Raw genomic sequence first — 26,641 nt, 5'->3', positions numbered from 1 at the left:
AATGACTGTACCAATTTCCTTAATAAATATTTCTTAAAATAGCCTCCCAGTCATACATTTGCAGTATAGTGTAAAAATAACATTGGATTTAAAATATTAGACACTTTCACAAAACTATATCTGAAATGAAGAATGCTGTTCACACTTTATTCTATAGGAATGTAATGGTTTTCATCATTATATATATTTCTTTTAAAATTATTATTGCATGTATAATAGTAGAGCATCAATATTAGCTTGACACACTGGACAGTCCAACAACAAACAAATGTACCACATTGTTGTAGCTGGGGCTAATGGGAGTTGTAGTTCAGCAACATCTGGAGGCTTCCAGTTTGGGAACGACTGGGATAGGTTAAAGAAAATTTATACGAGATAGTAAAGGAAATTTAAAGAGATCACCGGTGTTAGGCTGTGCATGCATGGAGGTAATGAACACAAACTGGAAATAAAGGCAGGGATGTAGGATCATGCTGGCGTCTGGGAGCCTAAACTCTTTGGTAACAGAAGCACAGTGCGAACAACATTATTTGGCAAACTTCGCAGCACCAAAAATATGAAACTATACGTGATGTGGTGATGAATTAATGGCTATCACACAATATATGAAGGAAGAAGGAGCAAAGGAGGCAAAAGGGAATTGGGGAACGGAGATAGATAGATAGACAGATAGAAGGAACACATAATTGGAATGGAAGAGAAGATGCTGTGCCGGTCTGGCTGAGAATAACCCAGAAATACCAGGAAAAGGCTCCCTGTGGAGCCCCTTTGCACCAAGAAGGCCCCAAGAGTCACCAAGCACTCTAGGGGTAGATCCTGCCATGGCGCTGCTACCCCCGCCAGCCACATGTATCAAACCACAAAAATGCTGGGGTGGAGCCCCACTGCAGAGCAGGTCCTGATGCCCCCCTGCCAAGTCTGTGAGGGCCACCACCAGAGACCCCCAACTGCTTGCAACTCTCCAAAACTGCCTAGGCTTCTGGCCTAGCCCCAAAAGCGCATGTGACAGATTGCTCATCACATCCTGCCTGATTGGGAGCAGAGGCCAGAATGCAGGCTGGCTGTTTCCATTGGCTCCACCACCCCAGGAGCTCTGAGTCAATGAAGCAATGCTATTCAGTGTAGCGAATCAGTGTAGGCAAGAGCTAATGCAGTGGAGGCGGTGGGCACTTGAAGCAGCCATCAGAGGACTGTGCAGCTGCTGGAATCTATTGAGCGGGGGCAGTATTTTTGTGTGTGGGTGCGCAGCCACACACCTTAGAGGGAATATAGGTCGTAGTCATCAGTTTAGATTGCATGCCAAACTAAATCCATAATCTGTTTAATAAACTATAGCATTTCTTGTGTTGAAATCTGTGTGGGAATACTTCCAATATTTTCTTAGAAGATGCAGGTCAACTTCACATTCAACAGCAGCAAGTAAATATGCAAAAGCCACCAGTTCCCACTGGGCATGTACTCCTGCTCCTGTTGCCACTTTTGTGTGTCCAGAACCCAGAAATGTCAGGTGGAGAACGTTGGGTATTGACTCCAGGCAGACATCAAGCCAACTTCAAATGATATTTACAAATGCCAAATAAATGACCGGCTTTGAGGAGAGTACCCCACATTCCCCAGTTGATATTTCCAGGTTCTGATGACACAAAAATAGCAGCAGGAGCTGGAGCAATGCCCAGTGGGAACTGGCAGCTCGTCTGTATTTGCCATCATTACATGTGAACCCAGTCTCAGTGTTAAAGAGCTCCTTACACTCATGTTCTAATTTTATTTATACATACCCGGCCCCTCCAGTACACTACTGCTCAGGGCAGCTCACAACATCAACAAAACAGATACAATGTAAAGTAAAAGATGAATAAAAGTTTCAAATTAAAAGTTAATAGAAAGCTAAAAAACTGAGAAAAAAACCAACTTACCAGATATAAGCAACAGAGACATTTAAAAGCCTCTTTAAAAAGATGCGTGGTTTTTTTAAAAAAAAAAATCTAGGTTATATACATAGCCTTATTCCTTTGTACTAAAATAGTTGAGAAAATATGAACTGTACAAATTAGATTATGAACAGAGGACAGAACCAGATAACAAGCATTTCAGGATAGGACTCTGCCAGCTTTATTTCTTCAGTGATTCTTTCCCAGTAATTTTGCATTCTAAATAAAGACAGATATTCTTCCTCTTAGTAAAAGTTCTAACCCAATTGATACCACTTTTAAGGCAGAAAAGCAGTTCCTCGGCTGGCAGATTGCAGGCATTTATCACAAGCTTTTCACGAAGGCAATTTTTAGTAGGGATATATAATAAAATAAGTCACAAGGAATAGCTTACTACATAAATGGTGGCAGAATCAGCAGTGGCAATAAGCATCACTATTATGTTTTAAAACCTATAATCACCAGACACAAGCTTCTACTATTTTAAGCTATAAAACACTCTACAAGCAAAGTACCACACTATACATGCAGTGTTCCGTTCATAAAAGTTTTGTTTTCTATTGTTTTGTAGCTAGAGGAAATTTGGTGCCCCCTGCTGTTAAAAATATCACACTTCTATTATATACCTATGGGGGAGTCCCTTTATAAAGACAGATTAGCAAGAGCACAACCAAATAATGTGCCATTCCATCAGAGCAATATTAAGCTACGTGGAAATATATTAAAACAATAGTGCAGAAATGATGAGCTTTAACTCAGTGCATTTTGTATTTATGCATTATCTAGCAGTGAAAGAATACCCTACCATTTGAGAGAACAGTTTTAACGGTGGCCTTAATGAAAACACATTTTCTATGATATACTTCCATTTAAAAGGAGGAAGAGTAAAGCTTGTCCACTAGCTCAGTCTTAATCCCATGGAAATAAATTAGAAAAAAAAATGCAAATGTTTAAAGAGAGTTTGATCAAAGCAGAGAGACTCCTGAAATTCTTTTCTGGTTTAGCAGTTTTTACCTTGGCCTGTTCACAGAGACATTTGCTTTCCACTGTTCTTCCAGCTTGGTTACCTGGAATTTGTAAAGACCATACATGCACAGTTTGCTCCTGTCAGAGCCTCCCATTTTTCATGTATGTGTCCCCCTCTTAGCTAAGCTATACACATTAAATCATGCACATTAAAGTATTGTATTTTATTTTTGAGCATAACATTCACATCAACATTCCTTGAAAGTTTGTTCCTAATTTGTCCAGTCTTTCAGCTGGGAAACCTGCTAGTGGTCATTTAGTCCCTCATTTTAAGTCATCTCTGGCTTGCTAGAGCTTATCATAGGTTCATCATTGCCATCCTAGGTTAACACTTGTTTTATTTTCCCAAACTGGCCTACTTGCCTGAGTTAAAGTAAACATTCAGACATGTGTTAAAGGAAGCAGGCACCATCTTCATTCTCCTTCAGGTCTAGAGATGCAGTGTAGTAATTTAAACCACTGACTTAAATCAGAGTCCATAAGTTCTCATTCCAAAGGGCATTGCTCCTGCCCCCACCCCACCATCAATAGTTCTTTTTTTTTAAAAAAAAGAAATCACAATACAACTTTAAAAACTGAAGATACATGTTTCTCCAAGTTCTAGTTCTGCTTGCCATTTTCTTTTTCTCCAAATATTTCTGTGAAAAGTAATATCTGAAGAAGTGGTATTTTAATTTTAATTTTGAGTGTTAACTATTGACAGAGGAAGAACTGAAAATAAGAAATTTTATTTATTTATTTATCTATCACATTTATATACCACCCAAACTTTCGTCTCTGATAAAATAAATGCTAGGAGAGTAGAACCCATAAGCACTAGTTCAAAATACTGAACTTTTGCATGCTCCAAAGATTGTGCAATATTCCTAATGCAAATATGTGCATATACGCATGACTTAGCCACCCAAGAGAAAACAAAGTTATAGGAAAAGCAAATTTTGCATGTGCCAATTCTAAAATGATAGAAATTCTCTATGAACAATTTAAAAGACAATGCCAATCCACAGAAAATTTATGAAATGGAATTGAGGAAATGACATTTTGTTCTGTTAGGTTCAAGTCTCCATACAAATTAGAAACAGGACATCTTGAAGTGACTAGGAAGTCCCCCTTCGGTGGAGCAGCAGGAAGGTACAGAATGATAACTTTCTTCCATGAAAGAATGCTTCTTCCTCTCAGCTAGTCTGAGAAAAGCCTGAACAACATGACAAAGAAATTCAAGGCTCCAGGATGTACAAGGTTCTCCCATAAATGGAGCAAGAGAGAAAAATCTGGGTATGACACAAATAGAAGAAGGAATAGAAGAAAGCATGGCCAACTAGCAGAACAGACAAACTGATTAATGGTGAACTTTTTGTGGCCTTTTCTTCAGCCCCACAGCAATCCTTGTGAGAGGCTGGCAGAGATCCCTCAGCCCTGGAAAGCCTACTTATAGCTAGGCTGAGGGTAGGATAGCCTGTTCTCGCCTCCCCACCCCATTTCTGCTTTGATCTGTAGTTATCCTGAGGATGTTCTATTTCTGTATTGTTAACCACTTTTCTAAAAGATTTTTAAAGAGGGAAAGCATTACATGAAAAGCAGAAAACCAATAAAATAATGAGCTGACAGATCAGCAGCTGCGAAAAGCCTGCCAGTAGAAGTTGATTTTCTTCTTAGCAATGCAAAGAATGAGTAGTAGAGGCCTGACAGGATTATAGGTGGAAAGAGTTCCATAATGGGTGCCACAACAGAAAAGGCCCTGTCTTACGTTATCACTAGACATGCCTCTGATAAAAGGATGACTCTGAGTGGAAAAACCCCAGAAGATCTTAAGATATAAGCAAGTTCATATGGAAGAAGGTAGTCCTTAAGGTATCCAGGGCACAAACCATTAAGGGCTTTAGAAGGTTACAATCAGCACCTTGAATCGGGAGTCAGTGAAGATGGTGAAGTGTGGTGTACTCTAAATCAGGCTGCCAACAACACTCTAGCCATCACATTTTGAACTAGCTGATATTTTAGACTCTTTTCTTGGCTTTCTCCTCTAGCCAAGACTTCCCATCTCTCTAAGAGAAGAACAGAATTGGCTAGAGGAAGAAGGCCCTTCCCTCAGGAAGAAGGTGCTGCTCCAATCCTGCCTCCTGGGAAATGACTTCCAAGCATTTCAGGATAATCCTACTGATATTGATAGATCGCCCACAGCAGAGCAGTATCAGCCATTGTAGCAAACATTACTGTATGTACGAGAAATACAAAACATAATTTTCTGTCAATGATGGGTGGGACTTAAATACAACGAATATTTATATATTGCTTTTCAACAAAATGTTCCCAAAGCAATTTACTACAAATAAAATAAAAATGGTTCCCTGTTCCCAAAGGGCCCACAATCTAAAAAAGAAAGGGACCTTGGTTTTCCCTGTGAGGAGTCCTTTTTTGCTGTAATCTGAGCCCATCCTACAGAGTGGGTTGTGTACCCAGCATGCCTCAGTCAATTAGCACAGCAAATTTCTGGTCAGGAGTAGGATGAGACCCCAGAGCCCAGTTCTGGACTGTTGCGCAGAAGTGTGCTGGGCAGAGAAGAGATAAATGTTTTTTTAAAACCTCAAAAATCCCTCCAAAGAGAAAAATATATAGTTACAGTAGAGCAAAGAGTACTGGTTGCCCAGGGAGTTGACCACCACCCCTACTGGCAACCTCCCTCACAGAGGAAGGCCTGACAGATTCAAGGAGTCCCTGTCAGGTAGAAGAAACGGTGACCAGAGAATGGAAGTGTAATACTGTGGGTGAGCCGCATGGGCTCTGATTATGGCAAAAAAGAACCCTTCAGAGGTTAGACCAAGGTCCCTTTCCCCATCATAATCAGAGCCCATCCTACAGAGTGGGACCTACCCAAGACGACTAGATGGAAATAGAGAGGGAAGCAAATAGTATACAACCTGTTATAGTACGGTGTGGCCAAGGGCTGCTTGTTCACCGTGAAAAGAGGAAATCTTATAGTGTCGAACAAATAGAGTGATGGAAGACAACATTGCTGCCTGACAGATGGTTTGAAGAGGAGCATTTGCTGAAAACACCGCCAAGGCAGAAGCACTTTTTGTGGAATGGGCTGTGATGCCCAGAAGATCTTACTGGCTTATAAGAGAATCTTAACCGGCTTATGGGAGAAACTCATAAGCCAGAATGATGGCTGCTCGGATCCACTTCGAGAGGGTCGCCTTAGAGAACTTATTTCCCAAGGAAGCCAGTAGGAAGGGCATGCATAGATTTCCTAACGGTCTTAGTCCAGTGAATGTAAATCCAGAGAGCCCTCCTCACATCGAGCGAGTGCCAAGCTTTTTCCTTGGTTTGAACTGGGGAGGGGACAGAAGGATGGAAAGACGACTGGCTGGGATCCTTGGAACACAGAATTGACCTTTGGAATTAGTGTCAGGTCCAGCTTGAGGATAACGGTGTCTTGTTGGAAGACGCATAACTCCTTGTGCACAGACAGGTCGCTGGCTTCGGAAACTCGACGTGCAAACATCATTGCGACCAAGAACAAAATCCTATAAGAAAGGATCTTGAGAGGAGTGGTGTGAAGAGTCTCAAACGGGGTCTGTGTTAGAGCATTGAGTTTCAGGAGGGGAATCTATGAACAGGAGGAGGGGCCAAGTTGTTACCCCTTTAAAGAAACGTGGGCGTAGAAGAGATGAACTAGGAGCATTAATATCCGGGATGGACGAAAGGGCTGACGTTTGTCTACGGAGCATGCCCAGCTGCAGGACAAAGTCCAACCTGGATTGTAGGAATGCCAGTACTTCAGGAACCCTAGCTATGGTAGGTGGTATACCTTTTCTCCTGGTCCAGCAAGAGAAAGCCATCCATGTTGTTTGGTAAATTCTAGGGTTGTGCGTTTCCTCCCCCCGTTTTGTTTTTGGCCCGAATCCGAAATACCCCCGTTTTGTTCTTTGTTCGAAACCAGCCAATCCGAAATACCCCCGTTTTGTTCTTTGTTTGAAATTGCAAAATCCAAATCCGAAATGTTTTGGATTTTAAAAAATGGCCCCAGGGAAAAACTAGTGGGTGGGGGTGGTAGTGACCAATGGGTGGAAACTACTACCCAAATTTCAGAGGAATTGGGCAAAGGGCTGAGTTTTGGTGAATTTTTGAAGTATAGGGTTTTTCTCTTAGGGAAGAATTGATGTTTTAGCAACGTATAGCTTCATGTTGGGGGGAAAGGGGTGGCCCAGAGTAGGGTGGGTGGTAGTGCCCAGTGGGGGCAAGGAAGCTGCCAGAATGATTTCAAAGGAATTGGGCAGAAGGCTGATTTTTAAAGATGTAATGGAGTTTGCATGTCTGTAAAGTTTTTCCCCATAGGGTCTTCCCGAGGGTCTTCACAAAGATCATGGTCGCCCTCATACCTTACACGAGCACTCAGGCCATTCACATACATCCTTACCAACCTGGACAGCCTCCCGATCCACTCATCATCTCTGCAACTCCCTCAGAAGGAGGTTCAACAGACCGTCTTCCTCCTCAAATCACATGGCTTCATTGTCAACCACCAAAAGAGCCATCTCACTGCAACGCAGCAGTTGCACCATCTCAGGGCCATCTTCAACACAACTCAGGACTTGGGACTCATCTGGAGAAAACTAAGATGGCAAGCAGAACTAGAACCTGGAAAAACATGTGTGTACTAGCAGTTTCTGAGTATCAGATTGTGACAATTGGCACTACCAATCATTGCCCATGACTTTGGAAGTATGAGTAGTGGCTCCTGAATAACAGGAATCTTCTGGCTCACCATGTGCTTGTTTGTGCAAGAACACACTCCAAAATGGCTGTGATGTCTTGCAGGAGCAGAAAAGGTTATTCTTAGATTGCTCTTCAGTATGCATTGGACAAGATTCCTTGGTCTAGTAGTCCACTGCAATTAACTTTGTTTAGAAAAAAGCATGAAGTGCTGCCAAAATTTGGACCAAAGGCTTTAAACCCATTCTTTTTACCAATACAAACCTTTATTCAGGTGAACAAAACAATTAAAATATACATAAATACTGCTGCTTCCTTACATTTATGGTAAAATCTGCCAGTGCACAATGAAAGAGACTCATGCAGATCATTGTCCTCCAGCCAATGGCTTAATTCAGACATCACACCAAACCAAAATTAAGGAAGCTTAATCATGGTTTGGCATAATGTTGAAACTGAGAAATCACAATATGCAGTTGTCTAACAAACCAGGATATGAAACTATGGTTTGGCATAAGTTTGCAAACCATGGTTACTGCCAATTATGGTTTGGTGTTATGTCATGAATGGACATAAATTGATCAAGTAAGATACCATACTTACAGTTGTCACTTCACATCAGAGGCTGCTGTATCACAGAAACTGAGTGCTGAGCATAAGGGAAATAGAACAAGCTGCCTAAACCATGGGTTGCTTCTACATTTGGAAACTCAAAGATTGGGTTGGGTTTTGGTTAGTGGAAACCATGCTTTGTTGGCATATATCTGACCTGAGTGAGTGAGATATATTTATATATATACACATATGTGTGTGTCTGCTACTTCCAAAAGCTAAGAGCACTAACCATTTATTTTTGTTATATTTCACTTTTCTACCATGGCTGAACTCAAGGCAATATGCATAGGATTCTTAGTTGGTTTTCTATGCAGACACAAACAAGATCCAGACCTGCTAATTTTTAGCAGCATTGCTGCATCTTGCCCTTTTAGATCACTCTCCAGGACCATTTAGAAATACTACCAATTCAGACTTGCTGATTTTGTTTGTTTGACTGCAAGTGGGTTTTTGATATTAGTTTTCTGCACTGCACAACAAAACTGCCAGGCAATTTGTCATAAATATCAGCAATTGTGTCCATATATGAAAATCTAATCCAGCAATCAGTGGCCAATTCAGCAATCAGCTGACTAAATTACTCAGCTGAAGTCCCACTGAAATCAACAGGACAAGTTAGTCGTGACTAACTTCAATGGGCTTTCCATCGAGTAATTATAGTGAAATTGGGGGTGGAGGAGAATGGGTTCAGTGCCAGACTCTGCAAAGTGCTATCAGTGTTTCACCACTACTTAAGGACATTTTTCAAAATGTTGGTTAATTTAATACAAACATAATGAAACTCTCCTTAGTAACCAGACCACATTTCATCATGCAATGCACTCTCTAATCTTGTTCAACACATACCTGCTTCTGTAGCCACTTTTGCTTTCTTCTCAAACTGTTTAATCTCCTTTCTGATGAAGATGGGAACAGTTGCTGATCAGCGGTAACGTTCTCAAGATAGTGCTTGGAAGTTCCTAAACCATGATTCAACTCAGTCTCTTCTTGTGCTAATGCACTGTAGGAAGTAACTGAAACACTATTTGGAAATTCACCAGCATCTAATTTAAATGGGCAGCGAAAATAATTACGTGTTGGGTTGGATAACTGTAAGCAACTCTTTGTGTAAAAGGACTGTGTTTCATGTTGCCTAGAGAAAACAGATCTCTTGGTGGTGGAAGTTCCATATAAAGTAGGCAGCGAGACAAGCTTCTCTCTGAAGTTCAAATCCAAACTCTGTGATTTTCTATGAAAAGCTTTTACAGTGTGCCCGTCATTCACAGCCAGTGAAGCTGAAATACTTGTTTTTGGATTAGACACCTTGGAGTGTAATTTTTTACTATTCATCTCAAAGTTGCTTGATCTCACCTCTAGGCAAAGTGCCTCCATTAATCTTTCAATGTCATTGTTATTTTTGGCCATGTATGAAAATCCTTGATTTCTAGTTCCCAAAGCACCACCTGTCACATACTGCCATATTTCTTTGTTATGATCAGACTGAACTTTACAGTGACAAGCGTTTTAGAGGCAATATTGCTAATGTAAACGAACTAGTTGTCTGACAGTCAGTTCACTTCTTGCAAAGATGGATATTTGTAAACTGGCCTCAGGAGCATTTTAAAAGCCGCTGCAAATGGGCCCCACAGAATGGGCAGTTCAGTTTTCCAGTTGTCCACTGTACCTATGGATAATGAGAAGGAAAACAAACAATTATTTCTTTGTAACCCAAAATATAAGAAAGGGATGTGTTCTTAATGCTATCATTAGGCGCGAGGTGGGCCTTGGCTCCTTGGAAGCGGAGTATTGGAAATGCATTTTTGCATTTTGGTTAAAATTAGTCTTTTCTCAATCTGGACTTGCCCCCTTGGTATTAATTGACAATTTCGATTCTACCTGGAAGTGTCTTGTCAAAACAAAATCCCAATCTTATGGGTTTTCACTGGATATGCTTATTAGTTTGGGTTATGATTGTGCTGGGAAGTATATTAAACAACATATTCCTGACACTGATTTACAGTTAGAAGTTGCCAAAATCCCAAAAGGTGTTTACCTTGGAGATCAGCTTTTCAACACAAAACCCGCTGCATACTTAAATAATATTTCTTTTTCCAAGTTCAGACGGGCGTTATCTTTAGCTCGATTAAATGCGCTCCCTACAGCGGTGCTTGGGGGTTCCTTATGCATCCCGACTTTGCCCTTGCGGTTCAGGCAATATTGAGACTACTGAACATGTTATTTTACACTGTGACCTCTACAAGAATGATCGATCAACACTTATCTTGCTGTATTTTGTGATGTTTCCTGGTTATCCAGATGAGTCACTCTTAAAAATTTTATTGTCAAATTTTAATCATAAATACACCAACACATTGGCTAAGTTTTGTTATATTTTATGCAAATTACGTTCTGTTGTGTGTGATAATGTTTCTGGTCAATGACCGAAATAAAGTTCCTGCCAATTATTTCTTTGTAACCCAAAATATAAGAAAGGAATGATTATTTTGTTCTATAACCAATTGTAGGAGGAAGACATGTAAACTATTTCTCTATCTATCATATTTTTATACCGCCTGTAGGGGTGTGCAAGGGTCCAAACCAGTCTGGACGGGCACGGGGTTTTTTTTTGTAGCTTTAAGGGCGGGGGGGGTGGTACTTCCCCCCCCCCCGCTCTTCCCCCTCCGGCTGTGGTTTTAGAGAAAGATTCTGGGGCAGCAGCATTCTTCCCTGCCGCCCCTGGCCCTGTCGTTAGCCTGCAAGTACCGAAGTAAAGATCACGCATGCGCCCGTTCTGCCGCGCGTGCGCACCTGTTGCCGCCGCGCGTGCGCTCCGCTGACGTCAGCGGAGCGCACGCGCGGCGGCGGGTGCGCACGTGCGGCAGAATGGGCGCATGCGTGGCAGAACGGGCGCATGCGTGATCTTTACTTCGGTACTTGCAGGCTAACGACGGGGCCAGGGTTGGCAGGGAGGAACGCTGCCGCCCCAGAATCTTTCTCTAAAACCACAGCGCCGGAGGGGGAAGAGAGGTGGGGGGGAGTACCACCCCCCCGCCCTTAAGGCTACAACCCCCCTCCATGCTGGACCGCCGGCCTGGCTCAGAACCGGACCGGTTCGGAGGCCTCCAGCATGGCCTCCGAACCGGTCCGGGCACATCCCTAACCGCCTGGTGTGTATATCTCTAGGCAGTGTACAAAATTTAAAATTTTTAAAAGTCACAAATTAACATACATGAGAATAAGAAGAATAGAATAAAATTATTAAAACAAGTTTCTTAAATTATTAAAATTAATTCTAATTAAAAGTCTGAGAGAACAGGAGGGTCTTGAGGTTCTTCCTGAAAACAAAGAGAAGGAGATGTTCTTATTTCAGCAGAAGCTTATTCCAAAGCCCTGGGGCAGCCACAGGAAAAGCCCGGTCCTGGGTCGCCACCAAACGAGCCGGTGGCAACCGCAACTGGACCTCTCCAGAAGATCAAAACAGGTGGCGGGGATTATGACAAAAGAGGTGCTCTCTCAAATAGCCTGGACTCAAGCCATTGAGGGCTTTATAGGTAATAACCAGCACTTTGTATTTCACCTGGAAACATATTGGCAGCCAGTGCAGTACTTTTAGAACCAGTGTTATGTAGTCCCTTTGTGTTGTCCCAGAGATCAAACTGGCTGCTGCATTCTGTACCAATTGTAGCTTCTGGACTACATACAAAGGCAGCCCCACATAGAATGCATTACAGTATTCAAGCCTGGAGTTTACCAGCATATGTACCATTGTTTTAAGGTCATTTATCTCTAGAAATGGATGTAGCTGTCGTATCAACCGAAGCTGATAAAAAGCGCTCCTGGCCACCGCCTCCACCTGAGAAACCAGGGAGAGCTGGGGGTCCAGAAGCACTCCCAAGCTACGTACCTGATCTTTCGGGGGAGTGTAACCCCATCCAGAATAGACAGGTCTAAACCATCTCTTGGGTCCTGGCCCCCGACAGTCAGTACCTCCATCTTGTTTGGATTCAACTTAGTTTGTTATCCCTCATCCAGCCCATTACTGTCTCCAGGCAGGCATTTAGGGAAGATATGCCATTTCCTGATGATGAAGTAAATCTGGGTGTCATCAGCATATTGTAACACCCAGCATCAAACCTCCTGATGATCTCTCCCAGTGGTTTCATGTAGATATTAAAAAGCATTGGAGACAGTATGGAGCCTTGTGGGACTCCACACTTTAGTTCTCGCTTAGTGGAAAAACAGTCTCCAAGTGACACAATTTGGAATCTGCCAGAGAGGTAGGAGCGGAACCACTGTAAGACAGTGCCACCCAATCCCACCTCCCATAGGTTGTCCAGAAGGATACCATGGTCGATGGAATCGAAAGCCAATATAAGTACTTTTTCAAAACTCTAAAGAAATGTTAGCTTCCTGATGTAACTGTTTCAAAATGTTATTTGATATTCCTGAATACTTTGTCCTTTGATTTGTGCTATGTGAAGATAAAGTAAAGTGTGCTGTCAAGTCGATTTCGACTCCTGGCACCCACAGAGCCCTGTGGTTTTCTTTGGTAGAATATAGGAGGATTTACCATTGCCTCTTCCCGCACAGTATGAGATGATGCCTTTCAGCATCTTCCTATATTGCTGCTGTCTGATATAGTAGCAGTGGTGATTCAAACTAGAAACCTTCTGCTTGTTAGTCAAGCATTTCCCGTCACTTAAGGTGACGTTTGTGCTTCGTACTACAACGCAAAGAACTTCTGGAAAATATATGAATAGGAACATAGGAAGCTGCCGTATACCAAGTCAGATCATTCGTCTATCTAGCTCAGTATTGTCTTCACAGACTAGCAGCAGCTTCTTCAAGGTTGCAGGCAGGAATCTCTCTCAGTCCATTCTTGGAGTAAGCCAGAGAGGGGACTTGAAACTTTCTGCTCTTCCCAGAGCGGCTCCATCCCCTGAGGGGAATATCTTACAGTGCTCACACATCAAGTCTCCCATTAATATGCAACCAGGGTAGACCCTGCTTAGCAAAGGGGACAAGTCATGCTTGCTACCACAAGACCAGCTTTCCTCTACATAGCCAATTAGTTTAAATGCAGGCTACTTAAATCCCTATCAAGTTAATATGATTTAAGCAGCCTAGCTATACACAGGGCTGCAGCATTAAGTAGTTCTACTGTACGGAAACTTTCAATATGCAGATACACATGTTTATATCAATTGGGAAGGAGGAGGAGATCTCCACACAAGAAGGTGTTTATTACAGCTATTTCAAAAGGCACTTGCCTGCTTTAAAGAAGAAGAATCAAGCTGTAAGTCTAAAGCATATTACTGAGATCAAAAAATCCTAGCCACTTTATATAGGATTCAGGGAAGTAGTTTGGATGCTGTATTTATTAAATAACCTACCTTTTCTATCACACATGCAATCCAATCTGGAAGAATTTCTATGTTCATGTGCCATACATTACAGATATTCTGAGAGGCAGCTGAAGAGTGAGGTTGCTGTCAAATTAAGATCAAGTACATTAATAACATTTTACTCATCTTTCTATCTCCAATTATATGACTTCTCCCTTGATCCAATATTTGATAGCTTCTTTATTTCTCTTCCCTATTTCTTACCACAATCCCCCCTCTGCACTCCCATTTCTTCCCCCATCATCTCCAAGCAAATCCACCCTTTACAGTGTTCTTCTTTAAATACAATCCCCTAATTACTGCCCCATCTTTCTTTGTCTGATTATTCAACCAGCATGAATAAGTGGTCTATACCAGCACCTTTGCTTAGGAACATAGGAAACTGCCATATACTGAGTCAGACCATTGGTCTATCTAGCTCAGTATTGTCTTCACAGACTGGCAGCGGCTTCTCCAAGGTTGCAGACAGGAATCTCCCACGGCCCTATCTTGGAGAAGCCAGGGAGGGAACTTGGAACCTTCTGCTCTTCCCAGAGTGGCTTCATCCCCTGAGGGGAATATCTTACAGTGCTCACACATCAAGTCTCCCATTCAAATGCAACCAGGGCAGACACTGCTTAGCTATGAGGACAAGTCATGCTTGCTACCCCAAGACCGGCTCTCTTCCCCAAGACCGACTCTCCTGTCTAACATTTACAATCTGCTTTTTTGGTGGTGGCTCCTCTACTAAAACTGTTCTCATCTAGATCTCCTCCTCCAAGCCTCTAATTATCATCCAGAACACACTATAGTGTATTGACCCAAATCCATGACTAGGTTTTTCTCAAGTTCTTTGATGCTAGAAATTAGGCAGTTATCTTAAGTTCAGAGTAATTTTCCTTTTGGGTAAATATAGGCATAACCTATATTTATCCTCTATTTTTAAACAGGCTCATCTTAAATTCAGAGTAATCTTGTATTCGGGTAAATGGTTTATGGTCAAATACTGAGATACAACTGCATTTTCTCCAGTTGCTTAAGACCGCTGTTCAGAGTAAATATACTCTAGAACCACCCTAGCCACAAAGTTCTTACAACACTTCTGTTGTAACCTACAGTTACCAGTTAAAAACCTTCTGGTGGATCCTAACCAACCTCCAACCATTATGGGAAATAGTGATTTATTCAGGGACATGCTTAAAAATAAAAAGTTCAAGAAATTGTTTCAAATCCTGTAATAGGATGGTTCCCCCCTCCCGATTATTTTTTAGATATTTATTATGTAATTATAGAAATCATTGTGATGATAGTATTTGGATAATTTTGTTGCAAAACCCAGGGGAAAGGTGGGGGGGAAGATGTAAACGCACCACAATTTCTGATGGAACAGGGACATATTTAATCCTACGGATCCCTTCAGAAACTTTTGAAAAACTTTTGGAAAAATATTTCAGTTTGCAGTAAGTTATTCTCAGAACTGGGGAAGTTTTTATAATGAAAAAAAATTATGAAAATTATTGTTTTTCAAATCTTCACATTGTCATCAGGGGTTTGATTTTTGTGTTACAGAAATAAAAAAGGAAGAAAGAAGAAATAACATTTCAATGTTATACTGCATAATAGGCATATTATAAATTAAGGGTACTTTTGCCATTACTTTTGATATTAAAAGCTTTACCAAGAGCACTCTAAATAATCACAACTTGGTGCCAATTGCTATATTCATAGACGGAAATTCACAACAGCATATGAAAATGACATTTTAGGAAGCTGCCAAGTTATAGGCAAAAAAGTAATAGAAACATCCTGAAGTTTTTTTTTAAAAGGAGGTAGAGCATCCTTTAAAAAATAAAATAAAATCTAGAGCAGCCATTAGGAGTTACACACAGAGAAGCTGCTCTTAACTCAGCCAAAGTGTTGCCGAGCAGCAGAGCATGAGCAGAGAAGGGAGCGATTTTCACTGCTCTCCCCTGCCCCGTAAATGCTCTTTGCCTTCCAGGAACATATCCCTGAGGATCACACAGCCCTCAGGGATATATTTCTGAAAGGCAAAGAGCACTTGCAGGGGCAGGGGAGAGCAGCAAAAAATGGCTCCCGCTCCCCTGCTTTGGCTGAGGTCAGAGAGAGTAGCCTCTCTCTGTGGGGATGAAGCAGAGCAGTGTCCCCCAATGGTTGCGCTGGATGTCACTCTATCCTAAAAATAAATAATTAAAACTTTAACTGGGAGTCGGGGGAGTTTTCCACATTCCATATTATCTTGTTCAACTCCTGCTTGCTTAGTAGCATTAATTTGAAACAGTGGCTTGAAAAAACATTCTAGCAGATTTCGATGTGTCCTAATGATACATTTTCAACAACTATACTTATTTTCTAAAAGAATGTTTGCTCATCCCATTAAGTACATGAGCAAGCTGGAGTGGCCAGTATCATCTGGGGGTACTAATGCTCACTGTAATTTGTGACAAGGTCTGCACTCCTAGGGATGAAAATAGATGATAGCAGTGCAATACTTTCAGCTTTCTGTGTGCTTTCATTGTCATGACCATCAGGCTGGCAGCGGCCAAATCTGCATGGGTTTTTTAAAAAACACAAAAATTACTAAATTTTTATTGATGTCAGAGGAATGAAAATGAAATTTGTCAGAAATGTTCTCCAAAGATTCTCCATGGATTTACAACAATTTATTTGTTACTCTGATCCTACTCTAACCCCTTCCTCTATGCAAAAATGATGGCAATTTTACCCAAATCATTTGGGGGTAGGGATAAGGAAGGGACAAACACACAGAGAAGGTTGTACATGCAACCATGCTATCCATCTCTCCAGGGGTAGATGTTGCCAAAAATCACTTGAGTGATCATTCCCTGAGATGGCACTGATGTCCAAAATTTATGGGCCTGGCTCATGGACTAATTGACAATCCCTATTTCAGAGGTCCTTCAAGATACAATTTCCAAGCTAAAGTTCTTATCCAGACCCCTTACCACTTTTCAACTTATTTTCTACTCAATTATCATAATTTAATCTTGTATGCCAATCCTCAACACATTTTTGGATGTAATTCCCATTGATTTAAATGAATTTACTTCCATGCAGTGAATATTTGTCATTTATTTCTCCAAAGCTTTACAGTCTTCAAGTAAGTGACAATGGGACTTCTGGTTAATCACAAACTAAGGAATACAGGTCGTTTTGGGACAAAGCAACTTATCACCACACTAGTTAAGAACAGTGCTGGAGAAATGTCTTAGCTACACAGATGTGTTATATCCTAGTTATTCACCATCGCATTCAGTCTACAGCTGTGATGACTCAGCACTAAAGTGGAAGTAGGAGTCACAGAGCCTTCGGGACTGTCCTAGCAGGACATTTAGCTCACATGCAATTATGGACTAAACACCAGATTAGACTTGCCAGTATTAATATAAGTGCTTCAATGCAAGTGTAAGTCCTAGCACCACCTACTAGCGGATACCTGGTAACAAGAACCAATAGTCTCTGGCAACAAGTGAAAAATCTGCTTGCTCTTTCTCTCACTTTGGTTAGAGCCATCTGTCATCCACTTAAAAATGACATTAAAGCTCTTTAGCTTAAGAGGACATGATAGACTTTTAGGGATTTTAAGGCAAGAATATAAAGAGGTTGTGCTCGGAACCAAACAGTGAGGCTTGGGGGTAGGTGGGTGGGGGAGGCAGGCTTTTACTTGCTTCCAGCCAGGCAATCAGTGGCCCCATGTTGTAGCTGATACTTGTCTAGCCCTGTCAAGTTAAGTGTTGCAACACCAAAGGAATAAAGGGGGGGGTTCAGATATAAAAAACACTCACAAATTAATTTTCCTCATCAGCATACTATTCCACTTCCTACAGGGGGCAAAACTGCTATAACACACAGACACAGACGGAAGTTTCTGATTCTGTAGGAATATAGCAGTTACCAATAATCTATGTTTATGGTAGCCTGGAAAACTGAAATTTAATGTCATTCTCCAATTACTTTCTGTCTTGGCACAAACTGCATTTCATTGTGGATAAAAAAAATCAGCATGGTGCACTGTCACTTTAATCTTCTCTCTGAACCAAATTCATAAAGAATGTCATCAGGAGAGCAAATAGAAACTAGTACCTGATAATTAACTGATGCTGCAAGACAGCAGGAATTTTGTTTTAAAAGAAAACACAAGATTCAAACTGTTAGTATATCACATCTTTAAAGTGTCACTGATCAACTGAATTATAAAGTTATATTAAGAACCTATGAAGCTGGCTTCAAATTCATTCAGACTACTGGTCCATCTAATCTAGTACTAGCAGCAGCTCTCCAGTGTTTTAGGTGGGGATATTTCCTAGCCCTTTATGCAATCTCTCTTAGCTGGATAAAAAAATGAAGGAAAAAAGGCACAATCAAAGGTCAGGAGCCACATATGTTGAAAGTAAATCTTGTTGATTTCAGTGGGAACTACTTCTAAAGTAAGCGAAGCCTAATGCAATCCTAGTGCAGAAATGGAGTACATTCAAAAGAAACCCAAGTATGATTAACTCACATTTATATAAAACAGGATTTAAGTATGCATACATTTCTCAATAGCAATAAAGATAACTAGCTGAACTAGGCGCAGACCATCTGCACCTCTAGTCCCCCTGCCGCTTTCTCCCCCGCAAGCCCACCCGCCAGTTGCCGCTTTCTCCAGCCCACCCACCGCCACTTTCTCTCCCCCCCCGCCGGCATCCGCTTTCTCCCCCCCATCTGCCCGCCGCTGCTTTTTTCTCCCCCCCATCTGCCCACCGCTTTCCCCTCTCTCCCCCCACATCCATCCGGCCGCCGGCTGCCACTTTCTTCCCCCTCTCCTCCTCCCTCCTTACTCGGCGGGGCCGGGCCACCTCCATTATTGTTGCCGGAACTCTCACGTGTTGTGAGAATTCCACCACCAAATCCTGGGCACGCATGCCGGCTACGACAATTAAATATATAGATTATAACAATCATAATTATTCCATCCCAATGAAACGAGGTACAAAGCACTCTATTATATAAGATGTCCAACAGATTATTATTCTACCTCCCCTCACAAATCTTTTTTAAAATCCATATTTCTGCTACTTTAATATTTTGTTCCTTTGTTCATCTGTGCAGAGAAGACTCTTCTTAGCAAGCTTTTAACAAATATACATACCAAGTTAAACCCCATTGGCCTGCATTGCACCTTCTGTTGTAATGCAGAATCTTTCTCTGCATAAGAACAGCCCTGCTGGATCAAGCCAAAGGCCTATCTAGTCCAGCATCCCATGGCCAATGGCCAACCAGATGCCTCTGAGAAGCCCACAGGCAGGAGGTTAGGGCATGCTCTGCAACTGGTTGCTCCCTTGCAATGGTAATTAGAGGCCTCCAAGGCTGGAGGTGGCCTATAGCCACCAGACTAGTAGTCATTGATAGTTCTGTCCTCCATGAATTTGTCTAAGCCCCTTTCAAAGCCATTCAAGATAGTCACCATCACATCCTGTGGCAGAGAATTCCATAGATTAATTATGTGCTGTGTGAAAGAAAAAGTACTTCCTTTTGTTGGTCCTAAATTTCCTGGCCTTCAGATTCATGGAATGACCCTTGGTTCTAGTGTTGTGAGAGAAGGAGAAAATGTTCTCTGTCCATTCTCTCTACTCCATTCATAATTGTATACACCTCTATTATGTCTCCTCATAGTTGTCACTTTTCCAAACTAAAAAGCTCCAGATGCTGTAGCCTTGCTTCATAAGGAAGGTGCTCCTGATCATATTGGTTGCCTTCTTCTGTACTTTTTCCAGTTCTACAATGTCCTTCTTAGGTTACGGTGACCAGAACGGCATGCAGTACTCCAAGTGTGGCCATACCATTGATTTGTTTAAGGGCATTATAATATTAGAATTTTTGTTTTCAGTCTCCTCCCTAATGACATGGGATTTGCCTTTTTCACAGCTGCTGTGCACTGAGTTGACAGTTTCAACAAGCAATCTACCACAACTCCAGATCTCTCTCATGGTCAGTCACTGACAGCTTAGATGTCATCAGTATATATGTGAAGTTGGGTTTTTTTTGCCCCAATATGCATCACTTTACACTTGCTTACATTGAACAGCATTTGCCATTTTGTCACCCACTCACCGAGTTTGGAGAGATTCTTTTGGAGCTTCTCACAATCGGTTTTGGATTTTACTATCCTAAATAATTTTGTGTCATCTGCAAATTTGACCACTTCATTGCTTACCCCAATTTCTAGATCATTTATGAACAAATTAGAGTACTGGTCCCAATATGAATCCCTGGGGGACCCCACTTCTTTCTTCCCTCCATTGTGAAAACTGTCCATTTATTCCCACCCCCCGTTTCCTGTCCTACAGCCAGTTATGTCATACATGAACTTACTGACCCCTGCCTACTTGGCAAAGAGGCACCTTTTAATGTGGTGATTCTCTTTATTTAGCAGGGGGAGAGTAATTGGCCCTATTCACCCCCAGCACAGTACCTCCAGTGACTGTTGCTGGTGTCTATCTTGTGTTTCTTTTTAGATTGTGAGCCCTTTGGGGACAGGGATCCATCTTATTTATGTATTATTTCTCTGTGTAAACCACCCTGAGCCATATTTGGAAGGGCGATATAGAAATTGAATAAATAATAATAAAGGACTCTATGTCTGGATAAAACAAACCAGTCAATAACACCTGTCTGACTGTGTAAACAAGATAATAATAATAAACTTATCCCCTTATCCCATGACTGCTAAGTTTACTCAAGGGCCTTTCATGGGGAACTCTGTCAAAAGCTAAACTGGATCATCTTTATCCACATGCCTGTTGACACAAATAACTCCAAAAGGTTAGTGAGGCAAGACTTGCCCTTGAAGAAGCCATGCTGGTTCTCTTTCAGTGAGGCCTGTTCTTCTATATGTTTAACAGTTTTGTCCTTAAGTATGCTTTCCATCAATTTACCCAGCACAGAAGTTAAGCTAACTGGCCTGTAATTTCCTGGATCCCTTTTTGAAAATTGGAATTTCATTAGCTACTTTCCACTCCTCTGGTACAGAGCCTGATTGTAGGGGCAAGTTACATGTGATCTTTGTATATTATACAGATTAGACAATTTATCATTGTATGGGTTTATTACTTCCATTTCACCCTCCCAGTTCTATCAACAACATTATTTATTTAATTAATTTATATACCGCCTGACTCCAAAGGTTCTAGGTGGTTCACAAAACTGAGCCATAATTGCAAATCTAATAGTCTACTGCACTAGCCTGAGTTGCAGGGATGTAGAAAACCTAGAAAGAGAAAGACCCCCTCTACAAATATGCTTTTTGCTACAAAGGCACTCTTTTTCAGATACCTATAAGTGGTGCAACGGGGAAATGCTTGACTAACAAGCAGAAGGTTGCTGGTTTGAATCCCTGCTAGTATGTTTCCCAGACTATGGGAAACACCTATATCGGGCAGCTGCAATATAGGAAGATGCTGAAAGGCATCGTCTCATACTGTGCAGGAGAAGGCAAAGGTAAACCTCTCCTGTATGCTACCAAAAGAAAACCACAGGGCTCTGTGGGCACCAGGAGTAGAAATTGACTTGATGGCACACTTTACCTTTATACAAATATAAGTGCAAGAAACAACAAGCCCAATTTTTGTTAAATTCCTGCCATTTACTTCTGTTTATTTGCCAAACTGTGCTTGTGCAATGCATATACGTGGTCTTTATAATGCAGATATAAACTGGCATATGCTTCAGAGTGATCATAATATTGATTAATTTAATGATGTGGCCTAAATTGTCCAATGGGTGATGTCCATAACCTGTTTAGCTCCCTAACTGAAGAAGGGAGGTTCCCTGCATTTAATGTTTGTAAAATACAGGTATGTTAGCAAAACCACATCACCTGCTTCTGTTAATGCAACTTAAAACGGCACTCGTTTCTTATTAGATGCATCACACGGCTGGCTCATGTTCAACTTGTTGTCCACTAAGACACCTAGGTCCCTTTCACATGTACTACTGCCAAGCCAGGTTCCCCCATCCTGCACTTGTGCATTTGATTTTTCTTACACAAATGGTATCTTTTCCTCCTACTTTGCTTCCACACAATTTCTTCTACCCAGGTTTTTCTCTAACCTTGCTTCCAGACAACCAGAAACTGGGAGCATGCACAACTCCCAAACCTGGGTAGAACACAGCTTTTGATAGTGTGAATGACATCTGTATCTAGCATGTCATCAGTACTAAGGAGTTTAGCAGTGGATCCATATAGCACAATCAAAATGTTAGTCATACAGTTCTTTACTGATGATACTACTTTGATACAGCTATTCAAGGCCAAACTAGATGGAATATTAAGTGCATCATTGTCTAGTTACAAACTTACTTTTACTTCAAAAGCAACAGCATGGGAATCCAACTGCAGCATGAAGGTACAGTTGTTTAAAACTTTACCTGCAAATGGCACATTTGCAAACCCATAGCAACTTCAGAGGGATTTTTGGCAGGAAAATGGCACAGAGGAAGATATCCCTTACCTCCAGATTGGCCCTCCCGCACAAGTGTTTTGCTTCACATACAAAACAATATCATAACTGAAGTCTACTGTTTAGCAATCCTTTGAAAGTGGTGGAAAGGGAGAGAGATATCTACATCCAAGCCACTTTTTTCTGATCCAATATATTCATATTGGAAAAAGCAGAATATAGCCTCACCTGTGTACAGCAAATATAACAAAACAAAAATATATGACCATTTGTATGCTAGCTGTATGTACAAATCCATGCTACTTTCTTTCAGGCACAGTGCTTCTTAAAAATCTGAGAATCTGAGGAAGTGTCTACCATAATCAGACCCTTGCTATTTCTTTAAAAGGCCAACATAGCCAGAGTCGAGCATGATGATCTTGCACTCTTTTAGAGCTGGGTACAATTCGAATTGAGTAAAATTCTAGTTTCTACTATAGTTAAGCAACAACTTAAAAGCAGCATAGATTGTATGAAGAGCAAAGCAACATGATGTCCCCATAAAAGCAGATACAAGGTAGCTCAAATAGCACCTTTTCTTCAGGTCTGAAAAAGGTGAGCCAGAATTTCAGCCAGGTACAAGGAGGAATAAACTACTTGCAAAAGTAAATGACACATCATATTATCAAGCACTTGAAGTGACAGGGATAGTTGTCATTTTGAATTCAACTGAGTAGCTGTCACCTTCCAAAATGCAGGACAGAAGGAGGCAAGGGAAGACAATGAAAAAATGTGAAATTAGTTATAGATCACTACAATGAACCAGCGATCAGTATCTCTACTTCACTTGTTAGTTGAGATATGCAGTAAAGTTAAACATTTTGGTGAAATACTAATGTGGAGAAGGTAAAACAAACAGCTAGCTACCCAGCTGAAGCTCTGTTCTATGAAGCAGTTCCACTGATTAATTAAAAAGGTAAAGGTGAAGTGTGCCGTCGAGTCAGTGTAGACTCTGGTGACCACAAAGCCCTGTGGTTGCCTTTGGTAGAATAAAGGAGGGGGTTACCATTGCCATCTCCCACGCAGTATGAGATGATGCCTTTCAGCATCTTCCTAGTTTGCTGCTGCCCGATATAGGTGTTTCCTATAGTCTAGGATGCTGGCCTTGGGCCGAAATAAACAATACTACTACTATAGTCTAGGAAACATACTAGCGGGGATTACCAGCAATCTTTGGCTTGCTAGTCAAGTCACTTCCAGCTGCACCATTAGGTGGCTCTCTCTGATTATTTATTTTTCTATTTATATACAGTCCTTTCAAAAATGGCTCAGGGTGGTTTACACAGAGAAATAATAAATAAATAAGATGGATCCCTGTCCCCAGAGGGCTCACAATCTAAAAAGAAACATAAGACAGACACCATCAACATTCACTGGAGATACTGTGCTGGGGGTGGATAGGGCCAATTACTCTCCCCCTGCTAAATAAAAGAATCACCACGTTAAAAGATGCCTCTTTGCCAAGTTAGCAGGGGTTAGAGTCACTCTAACACCTGCAGTTTGTTCCAGAACTTCAAGTACAGATGGATGAATTCCCCTACCCAATCTTGATTTGGAATTGGCTTGTCCTTTCTGAGATCTCTGCTCAGGCTTTTTCAAGAATTATCTGAAATCTTGAAAAGAGCTTGCCCATTCATTGTCCATTGTCTCCATTGTCCCCAGACTTCTTTCAGATGGTTTCCTCCCTCCCTCCTTCCTAATTTGAGCCTCTTACTCTCTTCTCTTTCCTCAAACAGATCTTGTAACAGCAGTTTTAATGGCAGCAGTGATGTGGGTAAGATGTGCTCACAGGTTCTTCATTCTTTTACCAAGTCCTAAACCCTTGTGTACAAGAAGTTCCTAGTGTAACAGTTTCTGGGAATTCTGGGGTTTTTACGAATAAACCAGAAGTCCTGGCAAACTACAGTTCCCAGATATTTTTATGCTGGGAACTTCTTGCTCATAAGCTTTTCAGGCCCAACGGCAAGAGCAGCAGTCTTCTCCACTATTGCTTATGCTAGAAAGGTGCATTTTGGGGCAACTTAAGGGGCTGAAGGTAGCTTAGAATGAGCCAAACCTATATAGCAACCTAGCTGCATTTGGAAAAAAACACGTCTTTTTTTGTTTCTAAATCTATTCACTCCCAATTTTGAAATCTGACAACATTACTGCCTTCTAATATTCAACATCGAACTGGTATTTCAATGTAAGATCTCTGAACATCGGGGCATAGGAAGGGTGGAAGCATCCCTGGGACAGGATATGAGAGTGAGCACTACGTCTCTCACCACTGGGCATGCGAACCTGCACCAACCACACCCTTTCCACTGTCGGGCAAACTACCCCACTCTGGCAATGCCTTTCCCACCTCCATCAGCACACTGATGCAGAAGGTGTTGACAGCACCAGGCATGGACACATGGCCCCTCGTGCTCCCCCAGTCGATGTCCCCCAGTCAAGTGCTTTCTTTGCTGGCTATGAAAGGAAAGCAGCATACAATTGGCAAAGAAAGCACTTACCCTCACTGGATGGGAGACTGCAATGGGTCATGCATCCAAGACCAGAGCTGGCAACGCCCCTTGTGTTGGTGTGCTCATGCAGGTGGGAGGAGTGTAATCTGTATAAGGTTGTATGCTGGGTTATGGCATGTGGTGGCTTTTGCAGCATGGGGCAGTGAGAGGGCGCCCTGGGGCCCCCAGACCCCCGTAGCCCAGGACATTTGTTCCACCTAGAGCCAATGGTGGCTATGCCACTGCTAAACATGATATCCTAAAGGGAAGTCTTGGTCACTTCACTTACACTAGCCATCTCTTATAATCATTTGTTTTGCAGGAATAGATTGGCTTTGAAACAATTGCCAATTTGCTCTTAAACAGCATGTTCTCTCTGTGATCATAAAACCATTGTTTTGGATCAAGAATTTATGTACAGTATTAAATTGCACACACTCCACCCAGGCAAGGTACAGCTGCTTGCCAGTACTAGTAGCAATAATGGGCATGCGACCCTCCCTTTTCAGAGCCAGAACTTTCTCAGGGCCAGCTCATGCTGGGTGGGGGCGGGGGCAATCGTTCACATAAAGAAGGAGCTCCTAAGCTGCTTCAGGCTTAATAGGCAATGGCCAGGATTTTGAACTGTGCTTGAAAACAGACTGGTGGCCAGAATGGCTGTTTGAAAACAGGCAAGATGTGCTCCCTAGCCAGTCCCAGTTACATTTGTACAAACTGGTTTCTGTAAGTTTTCAAAAATAGCCCCAAATACAACACATTGTAGTAACCCAATCTAGAGCTTATCAGGGAATGGTTAAGTAATGTATAGCCAGTCTCTCTCTCTATCCAGGAGGGGTCAGGATCAGCATATCAGTTTCAACTGGTGTAATTCACACTGTGTGCCATAGAGGCTACTTGGGCCTCCAGCAATAACGCTGGATCTATCAGCACTCCAAACTCTGCACAGCTTCATAAAGTAAATGCTACAGGATTGAGCAGCAGACTATCTGCACCAGCTGCTGGAATTGGCCGTCCCAGCTGGAGTGGAATCACTGAAGTACGGTGATCCCAATCCCCAACCCTATCCAAAAGTATACCATTGTGAATGGTAGCAAAAGCCATTGAGAGTTCCAGGAAAATTAGAATGATCCCAATCCCCTGTCCTTCTCCCAGCACAGATCAACTATGGCAGTTTCCATGCTGAAACCAGGCCTTGACGGAAATATCCAGATATTCAGTTTCACTCAAGAGTGGCTGGATTTGCACAGCAGCCACCTACTTGGGCGTCTTATAATATCAGAAGCAGTAAATCTAGTTTATAAAAGCAACGTGCCAAGCCTTTCTGAAAGTCCTGAGCACAATACATGGGGTATGCCTGTGGTAGGGATGAGCAGATTTCCCCTTGATGTGATTGTATGTACAACTGCATCAATACTTCTTCCATGTGTTCATTTACTAACATGCAGTTAGTCCTTATCAGTAAAATGCTGTGCAAAAAAGATCTTGATGGAATCTTATGTACAATCACATTGAGATTGCTGTGGAGTGGGTTTTGTTTTGTTTTGTTTTTTGAGGGAGAGGTGCGTTTTATCAATGTACATAAATCATCAATGCATTGGCAAAAAGCATATAAAATATTGATATACATATGACCATATCAAGATTGTCTTTTTTCGGTGCATATCAGTAATGTAGATAAGGAAAATAATTAAGAAGTGCAGGCAATTGGTGCTATTCGCTCCTCAGTTTCCATCACAATTTTTAGAAAGCATCTTAAATCTTGGCTTTTTACCCAGGCTTTTATAGGATTGTCTCTATTGCTGCTGCTTCTTTGTATTTTGTACAGTTCTTATGCTTGTATTTTAAATCTTTTTAGTCAGATTTGTTTTATATTTTAGCTTAATATTTTAATTATGTCATTTTTATAGTCTTGTTTTTATTTTTGTGTGAACCACCTTGGGATTGTTTTAATGGAAGGCGATATACAAATTTAACAATAAATA

General features: G+C 41.6%; 1 protein-coding gene across 1 annotated transcript in view; it reads right to left on the bottom strand.

The window, feature by feature from the left end:
- The window catches only part of RNF180 (ring finger protein 180), a 97,724-nt gene that overhangs the window by 67,132 nt on the left and 3,951 nt on the right, over window positions 1-26,641 (bottom strand). The window contains 3 exon segments of the mRNA XM_053300388.1: window positions 9,135-9,780; window positions 9,782-9,951; window positions 13,661-13,756. Of these exon segments, the coding sequence (XP_053156363.1) occupies window positions 9,135-9,780; window positions 9,782-9,951; window positions 13,661-13,708 (864 nt within the window). The 5' untranslated portion in view covers window positions 13,709-13,756.

This window comes from Hemicordylus capensis, chromosome 2, assembly GCF_027244095.1.
Source record: "Hemicordylus capensis ecotype Gifberg chromosome 2, rHemCap1.1.pri, whole genome shotgun sequence".
Classification (NCBI taxonomy): domain Eukaryota; kingdom Metazoa; phylum Chordata; class Lepidosauria; order Squamata; family Cordylidae; genus Hemicordylus; species Hemicordylus capensis.
This window is presented reverse-complemented; position numbering and strand designations above follow the sequence as displayed.